Genomic DNA, 19,685 nt, shown 5'->3' with positions numbered 1-19,685 from the left:
AGTGGTTTTTGTTTCATAGATATCAATCAGTGGTTTAATTTCACCTCAATCATATTAACACTGAATTAAACCATTCATCTTTAAAAGAAAAATAATTATGTATGAATCAAATAAAGGCACATAGAAAAGTTGATGCAATTATCTTGACCTAGTTCACCAAAAATATTTGTAACCCAGAGATAACAAGGCTTTGAGATAAAATTACATCAAAAGTTTTACATCTCATTTTCGGTAAAACAAATGGCAGTGTCTCAAATAATGAACAAATATTCAATAACTTTGTATTTTTGTTGTATTTTAAATTGCTTTTTTCATGACTTTTTTAAGGTTGAATTCAATCATTCCTGATTTTAAAATTTTAAGTCTCTCAATACCTTACTTTTTCATTTATCCAAGGTAACCCTCGAAATTTTATGTTTGAGCTAGTTTTGGTATATATATGTGTACTGACCTCTACCATACTGTTATGCATTTCTATAATGATCCAAACTTTAAATAGGGGCATTATTTCTATTATTGAAATATTATTTATTTATTTTGTGACTTACTGGTCTTGACATGTGGGAGTATTTTTTGACCAGTCTGCCCGTACCATTTAATGGGCCCATTAGATTAAAATATTTTTTTTGTAAAGATTAGTTATACAATGATGCACATAAAAATTGAAAGGTGAAAGTCAATTTTATCTAGGTATTCTAAAGCTATCTAGTTCTCATTTTTGTTTTATATCTCTTTGATATTTTATTTTGGATTCCTTTATTTGTGGCATTTCAGGGTATGTACTAGAGATATTTTGAAGGACGTGGATATATGTATTTATATTTATTCAAAACACTTTAGGGAATTAACCATCAAGTTATATATGTATATATGTTGGAGAATAAATACTTGAGTAATTCAATGATAGTTTAGTAAAACCTTGATTAATTGTTGAACTAAATTATAATCAATAATATCTCTAGAAATATAAGAAAGGCAAAATCGTTAAAGAACATACATTCTTCATTTGATATTCATTGTGATATTGAAGGATAGTATTAGCTATTTGAGGAGTTGAAATGATATTAATCATTAAATATTTTTTATCTTTTAGAGTATTAATAATGAAGTAATGTTAAGTGATACTCTATTATAGGAACATAGAATAATATGCAACATTCGTGTGGTAGTTTTAGTGGAGATAAAAGTATCATATATTGGTAGGCTTCACAGAGTTCTTAAAAAAACAAATACTTTCATCATCTCACATTAATATTGATATTTATTGTGAAGCTCATCAGCCATAATAAATTGATGAACATGATATATTAGAAATTTCACATATGAGTTGTTATTGCATGTACAGTCAGAAGTGTTTCACATAGGAAAACCAAATAAAAAACAAATATTAACATAGAAAAAATAGATGATCACATCACCTTTTCATGGATGGAATACACAATGTCTTGTTTCCTTGGATCAGTCAATTTGAACAATCCTCATGTCTGACCTTTGGTTGTATCTTAAAATATTGAGTGTTTGATCTCCTCAGTAATCCCTTGAAATTTGCCACAAAACATTGAGTAGATTTCCTCACCATCTATTTCTTCAGAAGCAACACTTGGGAAAATGAAAAGAAGAGAGAGGAGGGCAGTCAATAGTTACTTGTATGGCTATCAAAAGTAGGTGCACTCTATTATATATACCCTCAAATTTAACTTCACAAATTATCTTTGCAAATTTTGTCAAACTCTTTGTTATAGGTTAAAATTCATAAAAGTTTCCAACCAATGGTATTTCCACTAATGTCCAAAAGTCTTCTATCTATGACCTTCTAAACTCATGTGGCACTTGAGTCAATAACTCTAATAGCCTGATAACCTTTGTCGGTAAACCTTACTGTTAATTAAATACACCAACATATATATTAATCAATCAATGATCAACTTTACCCTATCAATAGTTTGAGTTACCAACTAATAGGGTGCCAAGCTACACCTTGTGCTTGAAAAGATATAATGGCATGTGTCAAGTCTCTCATTGATGATGGAAATATATGGGCTGGTGGGCCAATCACACGTTCCATATCTTGTTCCATGTTGATTAATTCAATGCATTTATTATAATGAAGTCTATGAATACATGCTCAGACTTAGTGAATCATAATGAGATCATGATACAAAGATCACTAGTTTTTAAGAATGTGTTAAGCATATTCTTATTTGAGGGATACTTGAGAAGGAAATCAAAGTATCTAGACAGGATATCACTATCTAGTTTCACTCATATGATAAGTATGACCGGCCCCATAACCATTATTTTGGAGATACTATAGAGTAGATAGTGGGTGATCTTTAGGGGAAGGAGTTCAATGAATTGGTCCCTACGAATTGCTGAATTGTATTATACTAAAGTGTGAATTAGGTTGGTTCATCTCACACTACAGTAAGTGATCGTTTTATCTGAGACACCAAAGACATATTGCAAACGGACAAACTTATTTTGAGAATGACCTCAACATTCTGACTCATGGAATTGTAAACAGTCTTACCTTTGGTGCATACAAAAATTTACAAATATGATTGGGTGTTCAACAACTCAAGGAAGATGATGTGATGAAGTGTCTGGCCTAGGTAGCGGAATATAGGAGAAGAGTTCTCTGATGATTTTTGAAGCATCATTACTAGCTCGGATGACCAATTATGTTTTGATTGTTTACTGTACCCTAATTTGTCTTAGGAGTGTCAAGTGGATGGGGGACTTTGCATATGTGGTAACAAATGATATACATCATATATCCATGAGTTGATATAGACTTTGTATCTCCTAGAGCACGAGGTGTATCTTGGCACCCCAAAAGGTTGGAGACTAGATCTATTGATTGGGTTAAATCAATTCATCATAATTAATTACATGATGATATTTTTAATTAATTAGATGGACATTAAAGGTTATTGTGCTATTCTCCTTCTTCTCCCTTCTCGCCTCATCTCCTTTCCATTCCTGATGTGCTTGGGACAAAGTTACGCTGATAGTTGAGCATGAACATACTAAACAAAGTGAAGAAGGGGATTCAACATCCTAGGGATTTCATGGGTATGTATATGTGCTGCACACTTGTGTAGTTTGATAAGTCTCATTTGAGGATCCAAGAAATCACAGGTGCAATTTGTGCCCAAGTTATTAGAACATTTATATTATTGATGTCATTTTGATTCTATCTCAAGTCTCCAGCTGCATGAATCACTTTTTTTTCATCTAGATCAAGCCCCTAAAACCTAATAATGGAACCTTTAACATCATTTAATCTTAGATGTATAATCTTAGATGTATAAGTGGATGGGGGACTCTTGAATGACTTGGGGTATGGGTAACTATCAAATATTAGTAGGTCATTGAAGTTAGTTATCATGCATGATGATGATCTTTTGAAGAACACCTTCAATGATATTTCCACTATTATGTCCATGATTTTAAATACATATTATTCCTTGGACCAATGTCTTATTAAACTAATGCTTAATGCTCTCATCTTGACTTCATAGATTTCTTGCTGAATCTTTGCTAGGACTACCTCATTTTTGAGGAATAATAGGTGATAGTCAAAACAAAACCAACCATCCAATTTGTGTCTTCGTGTCTCAAGTCTGAGGATTATTTACGTAACCATTACATTAATCAACATGGTTGGTGTTAGTTATAATAACACTCAGAAATTGAAGGCAGATATTATGTGATGTTAGGTATACTACCATTGGGGAATCTCACACAAATGAAGGAATGTACATAACTGATGATGGTAAAGGTTCCATGGGAGAGTTTAATCATTATTTTTTATCTTCTAGAACATGAGGTTTATCTCTCTCTCATGGGTTGAAAACTTAAACTATTGATTGCATTAACTGAATCCTTCATGAATTAAATTATATATTAGCATAGTTAATTAGTTAGGTTGCAAAATAAATTTTATTCATATATTAAAGATACTAAGCAAACTGAGAGATGGGTCAAGAGGGTCACATCGGATCTTTGGAATTTGGTGGAATTACTTGAGTTATAAGGGTTTTGTGAAAGCTTCCAAAATGGGTGTAAGTAGAGGGTGAATCCATGTTTGGTACCCATGACAATTAGATCTGGACAGTGCCCCATCTGTTCTCCCCTTATGAGAATTTGACTTCTTCAAGTTAGTCTTGATGATTGGAAGATAAACTAGATCTTCAAGTTGGATTGAAAAAAATCAAGAAGAGACCCATCGTCGTATAGATCACATCGATACATATATAAGACAGACACATGAAAAAGATGAAGGAACTTTTTTAGTGAGCAGATAAAGGGTGGAACTAGTTCCTCGCAAGGTACTGAGATCAGATAGTGTTTTATAGTCCAATTGTGAATTTATTTTCATTTTACCCAACAATTCATACAAATCAATTCAATGAATGCCTTTCATAAAGAGAATCACTATCTTTCAGGGTGTCCATTCTTATGGCTACATAATATGTCATATTCATTAATTATCATAAATATCATGCTAATTTAATTAGTAATTTAAACTATTTATGTACCTATGAACATTGATAGGACAATAAATGCAAGTTATTAAAAATTAAAATGGTTTATATACTTTTCAAAAGAGTTTCTATTTTCCCTTGACCTCAGAGTTTTTAGCCTAATTTTCTTACATTAATTTTATTAATAAAATACTTTCAAAATTCATAAATAAATATATATATTTAGATTTAATTAAATATTTTAGGGGTTTATTTTTATTTTTAGACTTAAACTCTTATTCTTCTAGTGTTTTAATTGAATTCAATAAGCAAATTCATAAATAAATACTTTATAAGTGAAAAAACATAACTATCAATTTATTTAAATATTTATGTATGAATTTGTTCATTTTTCCACATCTGCCAAGAATTTTCAACCATGCTGGCAATTGATAACACAAATTGTTTTGTAGGCTAATCTGAACATATTTACATGTTTATTTGGATTGAATAGACTGTATATGAGCGTTAGTAAACTTAAAATGATTGAATGTATATTTAAAATGATATTTTAAAATTTAAGAATTTTAAAATACTCTTAGGATTTTTCTGACAATATATTATGCAAGAAAATTATTTTCAGAGTCAAAATATGATATTTCTTGAATTTTTGACATTATATTCATAAACATATGATTTTTATACATTGATATTTATATTTTTAGAGCTTAGATTTGATTTAATATGAATTTTGAAATATATTTTTAATCCTTTTTCCGCAATGCCCCGTGTTGCGCTTCGAGTTGTCAGATGGCGTTCAACCGTCAGTTAATGTTTATGATTGGCGACAACTAGTCATTAAACTCCATGAATGATTGGTTTTAGTCAATCATTAGTGTTAACTTTTATGGCATGGAAATTACCGATGCCATAATGGCATTTATGACTAACAATTTCTCTCTCTTAGTTTTCCTTTTTCAGGATGACACACCCCAATAAAAAAAAGGTTAGCTTTATAAGTAATAAATGCAACAGAGAGACTGACGCTTGAATTTCCAAGGAATGATTTTTTAAAACAGTTTTAACATTTCATCATGTCTGTGGCTTTGAAAGAGAGCATGCTAACATGGCATGCGCTGGCATGCCACCATGCTAGATGCGACAATCTGATCAATATATGTTATATTAAATAATTAATCTTACTCCTTTTTGTTTTTTTTTTGAACAAGATACGTTGTGCAATAGGATCCTTTTATTGCAAATGACGAGAACAAATTTGAGCCAATCAGCGCATTAAATATCACGATGAGACAAAACCATAACAGAACGACATGACATTGCTGATGTGGATGAGGACAGAGAAATATTTTGATTAAATTATCGGCTAGGAATCATCCAACTTCCAAGTTTGATATCAGGCGATCTAGAACTCTGATTGAGCTGAAAATTTAAGGGTAGCTTTGTATCTATCCATATAGTTGGATTTATAAATTGAGCTCTTGATCGTTGTAAAAAAATCTCTAAGCTCACTTCCTCCTAGAGAGACATATTGAAAGTAAGTGAAGTTTTGTAGGTCTATCAAGTGTGTTCTTTGTGTTTTGATTGCTTTGAGAGGAATAACATAGAAGTGGAGAGACTGATCTACATCAAGAAGATGCCTTGATCCCAATGGAACATAGAGATATCTAAGGTTAACCTCTTGTCGTAGTTGATCATTCTTCAACTCGTTTCTGCTAGCCATCTATCTGTTATCCATCATCAACATCCATTTTCATCTGTCATTACTCTTATCTACTATCATCTTTCATCTACTCTTTTAAGAAAATTTAAACCATTAACTTCTCCCGCTTTATCCATTACTCTGTTCCTACTTCCATCACATTTCATCCCGTCTCTTCTACTCTGTCTTGCCTTCACATCATCCTAAATTATACTAAACCCTACACTAATAAACCCTCAATTATTAAACCCTAAATTATATATTTATTATCATTAATTCTCATCTAGTGTTACAATCAAAACTTCTTATCTTCGTTCATACTACGGTTTAGTTTCTATTCATTTGATCACAATCCATGACTGGTATGGTACTCTTACAGTTTTCTTAAATTACTGCTATCCCTGTCATGATCACTATCTTCATCCTATGACTATGTCTTACACTACACATAGTCCTTCTCACCTTTTTGAATTCATCCTTTCTCTAAGATCCATTCTTTGCGAAGACTACCCTTCCTCATCACTAACTAATAAAATTATATTATGAGTTAATGTTTACAAATTTTATTGATTAAACTCAAATTCAAACCAACAATATTTTACCCTAAATTTAATTTCATCGACAATCAGTCACATGGATCAGAGGATAGTTCTATCTTTACCTCCTCAATCCATCTATAGTCTCCAATCTAAAAATGAACCACTCTATCTTTATAAAACGACACCCTTGGATCTTTTTCCTAATAATGGTAGACCAGTGATTTGCTCATTCAGAATCTTATTCAGGTATTTTCTTGAATTTTGAGATAAAAGAGTTGAAGGTGTGATTCCCAAATATTTTATTTCTATTTTAAGTCATTAAGAAAAAATAAAATAGAAATAAAATAACAATATATTATTTAGTATTAGAAAAAATAAATCAATGACATGAATAAGTACATAGAATAAAAGTAGATAAATGTATAAATAAATAAAGAATTATCAATATCTAAAATTTATCAAGGTAAGAAATTTGAAAAAATATTAAATTAATGAAAATTTGTGGTTCATAGTAAAATTGGGCTACTTTAATGGTGTAATGTATATAAATTTTGTACTTTGTGATCTCAAACTAAAGGTTTGAACTCTATTTTAGCACACTGAGTACTCTGTCCGGCAACACCTGATTTTTTTCTTTTGCTTTTAATCTAATTTTGACTCCAAGCCTGATTCTAGCCATCATTTTTCATCATGAGCCAAGATATGTTTGTTTTCCCTCAAATATTTCAATTAGACAAAGGATACCCAAGGTTGACTTCCCCAACATAAACATCCAAAATTACACAAAAGAACTCTGAATACAACATAGGGATATCCGCTTCAATATACTATGATATCTAATTAATGAATCCAAAATAGAGAAAAATCTTCATCATTTTATGGCGAATGAGATTACACATTATTTATGCATGTTAAAGAAAAAAATTCAAAATAGATCTTTCCCATCATATTGGCAAAATATGTTGCAAAGTCTTCTTAAAAAAGTTAAAATGAGAGTAAAATCCAAGCCAGAGAACCCCTATGAACAACCCATTTGGGGTGGATAAAATAATATATATTCAGCAGTTCAACTTATTTCTCTATGATATGATGGCATGGAATATCACTTGGCATGTAGTTAAATTTTTTGAGTATTCATTTATGTCAAATGATGACCACATGCCATGTAGTATAGTTTAAGTTGATATATAATTTGAGTTATTATGCTTGAGATAGTTATTAAACCGTTAATATGCTGAGATGAATTAATGTCATAGAACATGAATTTTTTCCCCTGATTTCCTGATAAGGTAGTCTTTTAGATGACAAAATCAGATATTGGTACATCTAAAGTATCGTCTATCGAAATGGATATCGCCATCCTGTTGGCAGTAGTGATATCCGAAAATTGAGGATATTGGTAATCCAATATCTGAATAACTGGGTATAGCATAAAATTGAGGCAACATGTCCCTTACCAGTAAGTTATGTAAAAAAACTCCTATATAAAGTCCATTATCATATTTTTTGTGAAAGAGAAACACCACCAAGTGTGCATATTTGACTGAGCAAGAAAGCAAATTCTACAAAACTAATCCAAGTTGGAGAGAGTGAAAGAGGTGAGAGCAAGGAGGAAAGGGGGGAGTCTATCACCCGCGTTAAAAACTCTAGCTGAATGCTTCCTAATGTAAAACATTAACCTAAAAATATAATATATGGCAGAAATCCGATATCATTGTCCAAAATTGGACGCCAGACAGATATAGATATTAGATATTTTTACTGTAGCACCAGACATCCAATTATGCTGCATGATCGTCCAGGACAGGGACGAAAGATCGTCCCATCCTACATCCCAATTTTTAGAGGTTCCTCTAAATCGTCCATTGCAGAGTTAGTCTTCTCCCAAATATTTTCGTCTACGTCCAATCCCGCCCTAGACATTTTCGTCCCATCTTACGTCCCGGACGAAAAAATAAGTCACCTCCGTGCACTATACATCTTATATTATTATCAACCAATTTAAACTCTTTACCTGGCATTTATTGCTAGCGGCCGAAAAGCCAAGTGAATCAATTATCTATCATGGACTAACTACTTGGAAGTCCAGACTATGGTTTTCCCAAGCACGAATAGGGCAAGGGAGAGGTCGATGAAGAATATGTGGTTGATCAGTGTCCAGTCCACGGTCCACCCAAAGAAGCTTATTACCCCCGGGTTGCCTTGCAAATACGTTACTGCACGCAAAACCGTTTCCCTTCGTTTTCACTCCTCTCAGATGTATTTTCCGACGATGCAGCATTTTATGAATTAAACAAAACAACCCAAGAAAATGCGGAAAAAATAATAATAATTGGAACCGAGGAGATGAATACGTACCGAGTGACTGTCTCTTGAGATAATCTCTTTCAGAATCATCGGCTGCACAAGTAGTCCTGGCGTGCCATTCGCTAGCCAACGCCGCGGCTTCTCGGGCCTTGTGGGAAACTTTCACCGCGGAATGCGAGCAAGTTAATATGCCATTTCCCTGAGCAAGCAAAGCCGCCTGAAAGAAAATAAATTAATAAAATGGGAGGCGATATAACAAATAAATGAGAGAAACAGGAATTCACCGCGATGCCCCCGGCGTTTACTAGTGTGATCATGTCCTTGTAACCCGTGATCATGAAAAGGATCGCGGCTTGGCTAACAGAGAAATATACGAAGATAAAGAGGAGATAATAGTGAAATCTGTCGCTGATCTCTGACAGGCAGCGGCGGAGAGACACGTGTTCTTCTAAGAAGAGGGCCACGTCGTCGTCTTTCTCGAGGTTTCTGCCAAAGTCTTCCAATCGGACGATTTGAAGGTTGCATGCGAGGCCGAACAGACAACAGGTGGACAGGAAAATTGCGGATAAGTAGGTCCAGACGAGGATTGAAGGCACGGGAGCGAAGATGGATAACCAGAGCGGTTCGCCACGGGCGCACAGAGAGCGAAAGATTTCTCGATCTATCTTCAGGAGAAGGGGTAGCAGAGTCGTCCGGCCAAGCATGACGAAGAAATGCTGAGAGAAAATGAACGAGAAATCGTGATTTAGGGGATATCTTTTAGGGACGAAAGAAATTGATGATCTCCTGCTTCCGGTTTTCCATTTTTCTGGATTTTCAGGTTCTTCAATGACATATTATCACCGTTAAATTATACAGTTACGGTTTCTGCGTTTAGTTATCAGTCCACAAGCCACAGCTGCATTATCTCCTTAACTGAAAAGACGAACTATTTAAAGTTTTTAAATGAAAAGGAAACGAAAATCAAGAGAGTACAACGAATGGAGAATCGAATAAAATTTTAAAATTAAAAGGTGTACTAGAGACTCTGCTTTGCGCTATTCGTTGTGCAGAACTACTAACCTGGAGATTTTCCACGTATTGATCCCGGAGCGAGTGCATTTTCGTTCGATCCACATCCATGAGAATGAACCTCTGAAAGCCGAATTTCCGGACGCTAACGGAGACGAAGATGACGGAAGCCAGGGCCAGTAAAACTTGGGAAACAACGACCGTCAGATCGAAATTCCGGACCTCACAGACGTCGCATCCGCCGTCCAAACACCGCGACAAGTACACAGAACCAATCGCCAAACCGAAAACAAGAAAGACAGAACAAGAGCGAATCAGATTGAGCAGTGATGATCTCCATGGTTGAAATCCGAACAGCGAGAAAAACTTCTCTAACCAACACAGGTACCAATCCAGATGATCATTCTCAGATAGAGAGCGAATGCCGAGAAGAGGTTCCTCATTCGTCGCCGTCGCCGCCTCTCCGTTCGCTTCCAGATCCGGTGACATCGCGCGTTAGTAAGAAGATCATCACAATTGGAAGACAAGCAACGCGAGAGCCCTTTTTATAGTAGCAGGAATCGCAACCGAATCCTGGAAGAAGGCGGGAAACCGAGACCTTCTTGCTAAATACCCTGTTACAACCAGTACTGATGCTATATGGCCCTGAATTCAAAAGTATTTAGAAAAATGCCCCTCCTCAAGACAGACGTGCACTTTCGTGCGCTATGCGAATTTTCGTCCTCTGTGCGGTGCAGTCGTGCGGTTTCGGTGCGATTTTTTGTAAAATAAATAAATAAAAATTAAAATATTTTTCTTTAATATTCATTTCATAAAAATTAAATTAATTTTTTTTTCACATTCTTCTCTTATTCTCTTTTGTTTCTTTCCCTGAATGTGGAATTTTGTGAGGTGAGCCCTGAATTCCCCCAACATCTCTACCGCAAGGGACGTCCCTCAGTTAAAAAAATATTTTGAAGAATGCCAGAGGCATTATCTATGGAGTTTTTACATCATCCCCCATGATTAAGTGAATATATCTCAAAAAAATAAAAAAACTATAATCCCCCGTCAGCAAGCTTCATCTTTCTGGCAAGAACCTTCTCAAACTCTGCGTCGGAGACCGAGAGAAGCTGGTTCAACACGAGGCGGACCCCGGCCTGAGCCATGGTCGCATACCTGGGCTTGATCCGGGCCTCGAGACTGTACCCAAAGTAGTGTGGGAACTTGACCAGCTCCTCCCTCGGGTACCCGGTTGAGAGGAAGAACTCCCACTTGGGACCCAAGTTGCCGCGCAGGCTGAACGTGTACAGCGCACCGTACTTGGCCACCATAACGGCCAGCTCCTCCTGAGAGAACCCCCTCTCGAGGAAGAAGGCTGCAATTGGCTTGAGGCTGGCCTCCACACTGAGGCCGAACGTCTGCGGGCAGCGGCTGACGAGGGATGCCACGTCAATGCCAATGGAATTCAGGTACTTTGCTGTGGGCCGGAGCTTGTCGTCGACGCTGTAGCTGATAATGTGGGGGCAGCGGGTGAGGATCTTCCCGATGGCGGCCGGAGGCACACCGATCTCGCTGAGGTAGTCGACGAGGGCGAGGATCTTGTGGCGGCTGTATGTGAGCAGGGCCGGGAAGCGGTAGATGATCTTGGCCCACTGTGAGCCGTCGATTCCGTGGGCCTCGAGATGGGCCATGGTGGGGAGGAGATTATCGGCGAGGCTGATGCCGCAGAGCTGCGGGCGCTTGTAGATGATGGTGGGGATGTCGGCCCGGGGGACGCCAAGATGGAGGAGGAGATCGACGAGGGGTTTGATCTTGCGTTCCAAATTGTAGTAGGCGAAGGCAGGGAAGCGACGGGTGATGTGCTCAATCTGGGCCAGGTCCATGCCCAGGTCGAGAAGGTAGAGGACATGGTCCGGGAGGGCCCCGCCAGGGTCGGGGACGGTGGCTCGGGCCACGGCTCGGTGTTTTTTGGAGAACGGGTCCGTGGGTTGGGCCGGAGGTGGGCCAGCGGGCCGGGCCCGGCTTGGTGGATCTGGGAAGCTCTCGACCACCTCGATGAGCTGGTTGCCGTGCTTCTCTCTTAGGGACTCAAGATATGGCACTAAAGCATTCCTTATTTCCAGGGTTGTCAGCTCTCTCCCTGCAGATTACTCTTCAATGATCAATGCCATGATACTTTACGATGTTGAAGATGATGATGGTGATAATGATGATGATGATGATGGTGAAGATGACAATGACTATGACGACGATGATAAAAACTGCAACAAAGATGGATGATTATGATAAAGGAAATTGAATTAGGTTCAGGATGAGACAGGTTTGATTATGTTAAGCAAATAATGTATGATAGTCAAAGGTGTATGGGTGGAGCTGGCTGTAGAAGATAAAAAAGAGGATGGTATGAGGAGATGATGATGGTCGATGGTGAGGACCCAGTTTTTGGCGTTTTAAGTTTAGAGGGAACTAGTTCCGATGGTGTCGACGATACATGAATTCACCAGGTCAAACGAAAGGAAGGAGAAGTTGACGAGTGATACTAATAAATTGGCAGATTGATGGGTTCATGAAATTCATTGAAATAACATAAAGAGGAGTGAGGTAAAACAAGATGACGATGATAAATAAATTCGCAAGGTCAAACGAAAGGAAGGAGAAGATGACGAGTGATACTAATAAATTGGCAGATTGATGGGTTCATGAAATTCATTGAAATAACATAAAGATGAGTGAGGTAAAACAAGATGATGATGATAAATAAATTCACAAGGTCAAACGAAAGGAGGAGAAGATGAAGAGTGATATTAATAAATTGACAGATCGATGGGTTCATGAAATTCACTGAAATAACATAAAGATGGGTAAGGTAAAACGAGTTGACGACGACGATGATGAATGATAACAAATGGTTGTTATCATGGTATCTGATGATGTCATGGATCTATGATGGATAGCAGCCGAACCAACTTGGTAGCGAGACTTGTGCATGGAGTGGAGCTTGGATATGAGATGGTCGATGAACTGATCAGAGCGGTTGATGGCACGGGACGCCACGGCGCTGCTAGAGCCCTGTTTTTTTAAATATAGAGAGAGAACTGCCTTGGCCTCCTCTCTCTCCGCAACCAGCAAGTTTAAAGGAACTGTTGTTGTGAACACTTGAGGCCCAGGAGCGAAAGGATCCTCTGCTGACACCATGACCACATCACACAAAACATTTGATGAAAAAAAACAGAGAAAACATGTTCAAGGAAATAGGTGATTACCCAGTTTTGCCTTGCAGACAAGAGCAGCATCAAGTTGGGTCCTGGAAAAAATTAGAAAAATTTGAGCTCCTAAACTGAAACTCGCATCTATTCCTCGAAATTCACCGTGCACAGACTGATCATCGTGTTCTGATTGATCAATTTCCCCAAGAAAATCGAACACAAATACATCAACGAAGAATTTCCTCCACAAAAATCTTCACGGATTCATCTAATGTCCACAAATCGTTCTTTCTGTATACGTATAAATCCACTGCAGCAGTAATCCTGCTATCCTACTAGTTTATCATTTGGGTAATATAAAAGAGTCCTGTGCAGATGCGTGGACAAAAAGAAAATCAATTTCCCAAAAAACTCGGGCGAATTCTACCCATTCCGGCGACTAAAACAATGATTTTTCCCAACCGAAGACTACAAAAAAAATCAAAATCGAAGCCGAAAAATCGACCAAACAGTATTTCACTAAGTCATTGGCCTAAATCGAAGCCGAAAAATCCATAACAAGAGTGATCAGGAGAAGATGGAAAGGAGAATCGATTGCACCTGGCGAGGGTGGGGCGATCGGCCGAAGCTGAGTTTTGCTTCCCGGCATTGTCCCGACGGCTTACCCATGGCAGTTGCCGGATGCCCCCGCCGGAAGAAATCCTCGGTGCCCACATCTCAGCTCGGTCGACAAACGAACTCCACTCCCGACTAAAACCCCCTCTAGCTCGTTTAGATTTTTATTCGTGGTTTGAATCGCGTCACTCGACGGTAAGATTAAGAACTTTCACCGCGTGGGTTTGCTACTTGCTTGACCACTCACTCTCCTGCAATTTCATTGGACGATGCGACAACGGAAAAATCCTGCATTTTCTGTCTAATTATAACATAATGATATGATTAGCCAGTGATCATTTTATAAATTTGATCATTTCAAATAATTATGACATTTTATAAAATGATCAAATTTATAGAAAAATTATTATTTGCAGAAATCTTTAAAAGTTCCAGTATTTAATTCATTATGTTATTCATAAATACGTCTGTGAAATAATCTGTAAAACCAGCTCCAGGATTAGTGCTTACACTTGTGAAATAACAAAAACAAACAAACCCAAATTTACTGCTCTTTTGGAAAACTGAAGAATTAATCTTTTTTGGAGGCATTTTCATGAGGATGCTAAATTGATTTACGCAATAAACAACTGCAATCCGAGTTCCAGATTAATTCCTAGATGTTTTGAAATGACAAAAAACCAGTAACTGCTTTCTTAGAACAGCATGTAAGAACTACAAAAATATAATTAACGGACCATTTCCAAATTCACGCATTGATTCATAAGAGTTCCACGGCAAGAACACAGCTCATCATCAATTCAATCATTCTTCACCCTTGCTCTTGGATTTCTTCTTCTTCTTCTTCTCGCTGGCGGGTTGAACCTCCTCAACCCCGTCTTGTTCTTCGTCCCTCTTCTTCTTCTTCTTCTTCTTCTCGGACTCCAAACCTGTTCCATTAACTTTAACAGACACAGGCTCTTCAATTTCTTGCTCCTCAGAGAGTTCGTGCTTCTTCTTCTTCTTCTTCTTCTTCTTCTCTTCGGTTTTGGGCGTCCCAGAGGGCTCTGACACACCATTACTCTCCTTTGATTTCTTCTTCTTGCCCTCTCCTAAGTCAGTCTCCTCTTTCGCAGCTGCAAAATGCGACATTGAACATATTATCATTAAGAACTAATTTAAACCTCACCATACAATGATATTGTTGAAACTGACAAATTTCAGGGTGGTTAACGATAACAATGACAAGGTTAGCATTGAATTAACGTTGACGGTGTGTCACAGAAAGTTGACACCGTCAAGTTAGTAAAATTCTACTTAAATTTTGTCAACCTGTAAACGTCGTCGTCTCCATCAATGTCCGGAGGCCTAGTTAACGAAGACGATCACAGAATTTGTCTTTATGGACAGTTGAAACCGATGAGTACGATGACAAAGACGATGATCACTGAAACAATGCTGAATCCTAATGACAAGCAGGACAATGCTCACCACCATCTTCGTTAAGCGCGGTTTCCAAAGCAGCCTTCATCACATCAACATTTTTCCGGGGAGCGACGCCCTTGTCGTAGAAGTCCAACCTCTCTTCGACTTGTTCTCGCAGCTTCTGACCGAACACCGTGGTGCTCAACTCTGCAAAACTTGTCAGATTGAGGGCACAAAGACCATGATTACAACCTACAATTAAATTAAGACAGAAAAATTGGACCTACCAGAGAAGCAGTCTATGCGGGAGGCAATAGAACACTTGTTGGCTAGGTAACGAGCCAGGCGACCCTTGTTTTTCGTCGATGCACGACCGATGAAGGATGAGTGGAAGATGAGACCGTATTTAGGGGTATTTCCACGGGTTTTCAGAGCCCTGAAAAAAATTAATTATTGATATTAATCACTAAATATCAAAGAAAAAAGTTAATAATCATCCAAATATAGTGTGAGAAACCTGAATAGAGCCTTCTCTGCACCAAGAATCTGGAGGGTGGAGGAAGGACACTTGGCAAGATTCGAGAGACTTCCTGCATGGGAAATCAGGCGAGCGCCGACGACTTCACCAATGAGAGCAGCCAAATTGGGAGCGATATCACTCATCTTTTGAACAAGATAATCATAGAGCTTCTTCCTGTATTCAGACAGATCCATGACCCGTTGGGCGAACTGCTGGACATTGATCAAGTCGAGAGGCGACAAATCTTGCCCTGAAACACCAATTCAAGATAATTAAATAAAGCAAGGATCAGGATAGAAGGGTTGAATCTGCGGCACCTACCCATCGATGCCTTAGCTGCTTCGACGACCTCTTTTGCCTTATCATCATCGCCCAAGATTTCAGCAAGCGCTGGGATGTGTTCTTCCGTCAAGTCTGACTTGTTTTCAACAAATTTGGTGATTTTTGCATACAAGTAGTTGTCGTTGACAATCTTGACAAGTTCAGGGAAGTGCCACGAGTACCATTCTCTGGAAATAAGTAGAAATCATCCCATTAAAAAAAATAACGGAAAAATTGATTCATCATTTCGTCAGAAAAATGTACAAAGAAATATCAAACCGACCTCACTCTCATCGAAAACGAGTTGATGTCTTTGTCCAGAGTGTCTAGAAGAAAGATAGCCTGGATGACCATGTTATCTACCCTATTGACGTTAAACTTGACTTTGGCTCTACTGTAACTGTGCCCCAATCCAAGCTGGGCCTTCTCTAAATCATACGGCTGCACAGAAGCACCAACTATGATAAGTAAAGAACAGATGAGTACGTTGGATAATAAAATGTTAATCAAAACCTTAAGGCTGTCGATTAATCTATCGAAATGCAAACGAACGCCGCGCAGCAGCTCCAAGACGAATTCATTGCTCTGGCAAGGAATCTTAGTCGTTTCAGAGATCTGGGAACCGATCTTCGGCTCGGCCAACCCCAGACTGTATTTGGGCTTCTTCCCTTCTTTTGTTTTCGGAAAGGTCGACTCCAAGAAGTTCCTCAGTTCATCCGTAAGAATTCCTGCAACATTTTTTATATACGTTAAAATCTCTGATTTAACAGAAAAATGTGGCAATGGCAATTCAAAACAAGCAGAATCTTCCATAAGAAACACGAAAAACGGAGGGAAAAGGCAAATTAATAAAAAATCACATATTTTTAAACAGTTCCTATCATCTGAGCAGACAAAGGACAGTGGCCCATGAAAAATGAAGAAAAATTATGAGAAATACATGGTAAATCTTCACATCCTCAGCTCAAACGTGAAACGAAAAACCAATTTCCACAGTCCTGGCCTTCAGAAAAGCCATTGAAGCCGACAAATTTTTCACCATTTCACCAATAACATATAAAACTTGCGTCTCTGTGAGAAAAAAATACATGCAACAGATACAAACTAGGTTGAAACGTCTGGCTTATAGAAAAACAGTGCATCAGCCCTCCAAAATAATTCTTCTTCCATTAGGGCACGACCAAGGAATAAGAAATCGCGTCTTCTTTTCAAAATTCCTCTTAGTTAAGCAGCTAAGACTATCTCGACGTAGAAACGGGGAACTATTAGAATGAAGAAGAATTACGAGAAATTCATCAACCAATCCTCAAACTTAGATAGTTCTCACCTTCGGAGACGGCATTGCATTGGTTCAAGGCATCAAGGGCGGACGAGAAGGGCTTGAAAGCGACGAGCTTCACAACTTTGCCGAAACGGGTGAGGTCAAGGACTGAGCTGCGGACTGCCTCGATGTTCTCGCCAATCGCGTCGATGCCGTGAGCTTGAAAAATGGAGTACCCAGAAGCCGATTCGAAGAGAAGATAGAGAGACATTGCGAATCAACCCACGAACTCTTCAATCCTCCTCTCTGCCGCTCGAGCTTTTCTTCTTCGTCTTCTTCCTCCCCCCTCTCTAGGGTTTACGGAGGCGGGCAAGGGTTTAATCCAACCTGAAATAAGTCGCCTAGGGTTTTGGCCCTCGACGAAAGCAGATTCTGTTGTGATGCCGGAACACGTTATCTTAAACCTATTCCCTGGTTGCTTAGTCCATAATGTAGACAATTAGCAGGTTACAAAGCCCCATAACCTCAGCCATACAGACATACAGTTAAGTAGATTAAATGAAGATGTGGGGGGGATTTTTTTTTGAAGAAAATAAGGAAAACCACCCACAGCGGTGGTCAACCTGATGCTATTAAAATATGAAGCTGCGTACAATCTATATACAAACTGACCAAAATGGACTGCCCTTCACCTCTCGCCAAACCAAAAAAATATTAGCGCCTTAATGTCCTGAATGACATTTTTCATGGAAGCCTTCTTCCCCTTGAATACCACTTCATTACGGTGCAGCCATATCGCCCAGAGCACCGCGAGGAGTCTCCCCCAATCCAACTTGCTCATATATCTTTCGTCACCAGCAGAGGCCCAAAATGCCTCATCGGAGGACATATTCAACCCCGAACTATTGCGATGCCCATATTCCTTGAGCGAATGGTCATGTGAAGAATAAGTGGAAGTAGTTTCATCATCTCAGGCGCACATAGGGCACACTGTGGAATCCTTCAAGACCCATATCTTGTGTAGGACTCTTGTAACCAATCGTCGTCGCCTCATCGATCAACTAAAGAGCCTCACCTTAAGAGGGATTTTTTGTTTCATCAACATGGAGCATGTGGTGCTGATTGTTGAATCCTCCAGCGCTTCCTCTATGATCTTCATATAGGCCTTTTTTACCGAAAAAGATGTCCTTTAGCACACCCATCCATCAGGTGACTCCCTCACCAGACTAAGATGGAGGACTTGTTACATCCTCATAAACTCCAAAAATCGTGGCTCTGTTAAGGCCCCTATTGGGGTCCAAGCCCCGTCCCAACACTCACAAGTGGTAGCGTGAGGGTTCTGCGCCAATGCAAAAATTCTTAGGAATTCTATTTTCAAGATGCCTTTATTGGACCAGTTATCTGTCCATAAACAACAATCAGCACCATCTCCCAATTCGGCGTCAAAAAAGCCCTGAATACACGGTATGGCTTGACGTAGACCCCGCCAAAATGGAGACTCCCCTCGAGTTTTTGCCCAACGCCTCTCCCAATCAATCTCTAAGCCATATCTGTGCCTCAGGACATTCATGACTAGGTCCTCTTCTGTTGATGCAAGTCTTGCCACCCATTTGGTCAATATGCCAAATTCATGGATTCCAGGTGGAGGATCCCCCAACCCCCATGTTTCACATGTCTGCATATGTTCCACGAGACCATAGGCAGCCCCTTGCTCTCTTCATGTTCATTGCCTCCTCAAAAGAACCTTCTCAGTAATCCATCGAAGTGTTTTTTTACGCTTGTTGACATCTTAAAGACTAAAAGATAGAAAACAGGGATTACTGAGAGTATCAATCTCAACAACACCAGGCCACCCCCTTTTGATAGCACTCTGTTCTGCCAGCCTTCCAATCTCTTCTCCACCTTCTCAATCACTAGTAGTCATTTTGCATTTAAAATACGTCTCTTCATTAACGGAAGAACCAAATAGCTCATTGGGATTGACCCTCTAGGTGTGCCAAGAGTGCTAGCTCATTGTGCCTCCTCAGCAGAAATTCTGAATCCCGCAAATGCCGACTTGGCTCGATTCAATTGTAGACCTTAGAAGTCTGAAAATAAATCCAGTCATGTAGATAGAGTATGTGCTTCCTCTACTAATCCTTCTATGAAGAACATTGTTTCGTCTGCATACTGAAGTAAGGGGATGCCATTTGGATAACTCTCTATCTAGAAGCCTCTTAGGAGGTCGTGCTCGGAGGCTTTGAGGGTGCAAGTAGCCAAAGTATCCACTGCTAGAACAAAAAGTAGAGGTGATAACGGACAACCCTATTTGACTCTCCTTTGTGGGTGGA

General features: G+C 38.6%; 2 protein-coding genes and 1 long non-coding RNA gene across 4 annotated transcripts; all 3 read right to left on the bottom strand.

Annotated features, from left to right (window-relative positions):
- Positions 1–9,040: 9,040 nt before the first annotated feature.
- LOC144704776 (uncharacterized) lies at positions 9,041–9,871 on the bottom strand. The gene is made up of 2 exons (XR_013581903.1): positions 9,320–9,871; positions 9,041–9,252 (listed from the first exon to the last, which is right to left on the bottom strand). It is a non-coding gene; the product is annotated as an uncharacterized LOC144704776 (long non-coding RNA).
- A 1,111-nt stretch (positions 9,872–10,982) lies between these two features.
- Positions 10,983–13,999, bottom strand: MDA1 (Mitochondrial transcription termination factor family protein). Of its 2 annotated transcripts, none has more exons than XM_078576857.1 (4): positions 13,835–13,999; positions 13,292–13,332; positions 12,992–13,213; positions 10,983–12,168 (listed from the first exon to the last, which is right to left on the bottom strand). In XM_078576857.1, exons 1-4 carry the CDS (start codon positions 13,948–13,950, stop codon positions 11,084–11,086), a joined length of 1,464 nt encoding a protein of 487 aa, XP_078432983.1. In that variant the 5' UTR covers positions 13,951–13,999; the 3' UTR covers positions 10,983–11,083. The 2 variants fall into 2 exon arrangements, with proteins under 2 accessions (XP_078432983.1, XP_078432984.1); XM_078576858.1 differs by having other exon boundaries at positions 12,992–13,210; positions 13,835–13,998.
- Positions 14,000–14,519: 520 nt separating this feature from the next.
- On the bottom strand, positions 14,520–17,752 carry LOC144704370 (nucleolar protein 56-like). Its single transcript, XM_078576781.1, has 8 exons — positions 17,422–17,752; positions 16,608–16,822; positions 16,378–16,535; positions 16,095–16,282; positions 15,771–16,023; positions 15,541–15,689; positions 15,320–15,460; positions 14,520–14,964 (listed from the first exon to the last, which is right to left on the bottom strand). Exons 1-8 carry the CDS (start codon positions 17,624–17,626, stop codon positions 14,654–14,656), a joined length of 1,620 nt encoding a protein of 539 aa, XP_078432907.1. The 5' UTR covers positions 17,627–17,752; the 3' UTR covers positions 14,520–14,653.
- Positions 17,753–19,685: the final 1,933 nt, after the last annotated feature.

The sequence above is a fragment of the Wolffia australiana genome, chromosome 6 (assembly GCF_029677425.1).
Source record: "Wolffia australiana isolate 7733 chromosome 6, ASM2967742v1".
In the NCBI taxonomy this organism is placed as follows: domain Eukaryota; kingdom Viridiplantae; phylum Streptophyta; class Magnoliopsida; order Alismatales; family Araceae; genus Wolffia; species Wolffia australiana.
Note: the sequence above shows the minus strand (reverse complement) of the source record. Positions and strands in the feature narration are given on the sequence as shown.

Bases quoted from the DNA above. Each gene is read 5' to 3' on its own strand.
- MDA1 (XM_078576857.1), bottom strand. From the start codon at position 13,950: ATGTGGGCACCGAGGATTTCTTCCGGCGGGGGCATCCGGCAACTGCCA. The intron at 13,214-13,291 runs GTAATCACCTAT...TCATGGTGTCAG, and splicing joins TGTCTGCAAGGCAAAACTGG to CAGAGGATCCTTTCGCTCCT. The intron at 12,169-12,991 runs GTTCGGCTGCTA...AGTAATCTGCAG, and splicing joins CAAGTCTCGCTACCAAGTTG to GGAGAGAGCTGACAACCCTG.
- LOC144704370 (XM_078576781.1), bottom strand. From the start codon at position 17,626: ATGTCTCTCTATCTTCTCTTCGAATCGGCTTCTGGGTACTCCATTTTT. The intron at 16,536-16,607 runs GTTTTGATTAAC...GCTTCTGTGCAG, and splicing joins GATTAATCGACAGCCTTAAG to CCGTATGATTTAGAGAAGGC. The intron at 15,461-15,540 runs GTAGGTCCAATT...CAAGTTTTGCAG, and splicing joins CCGCATAGACTGCTTCTCTG to AGTTGAGCACCACGGTGTTC.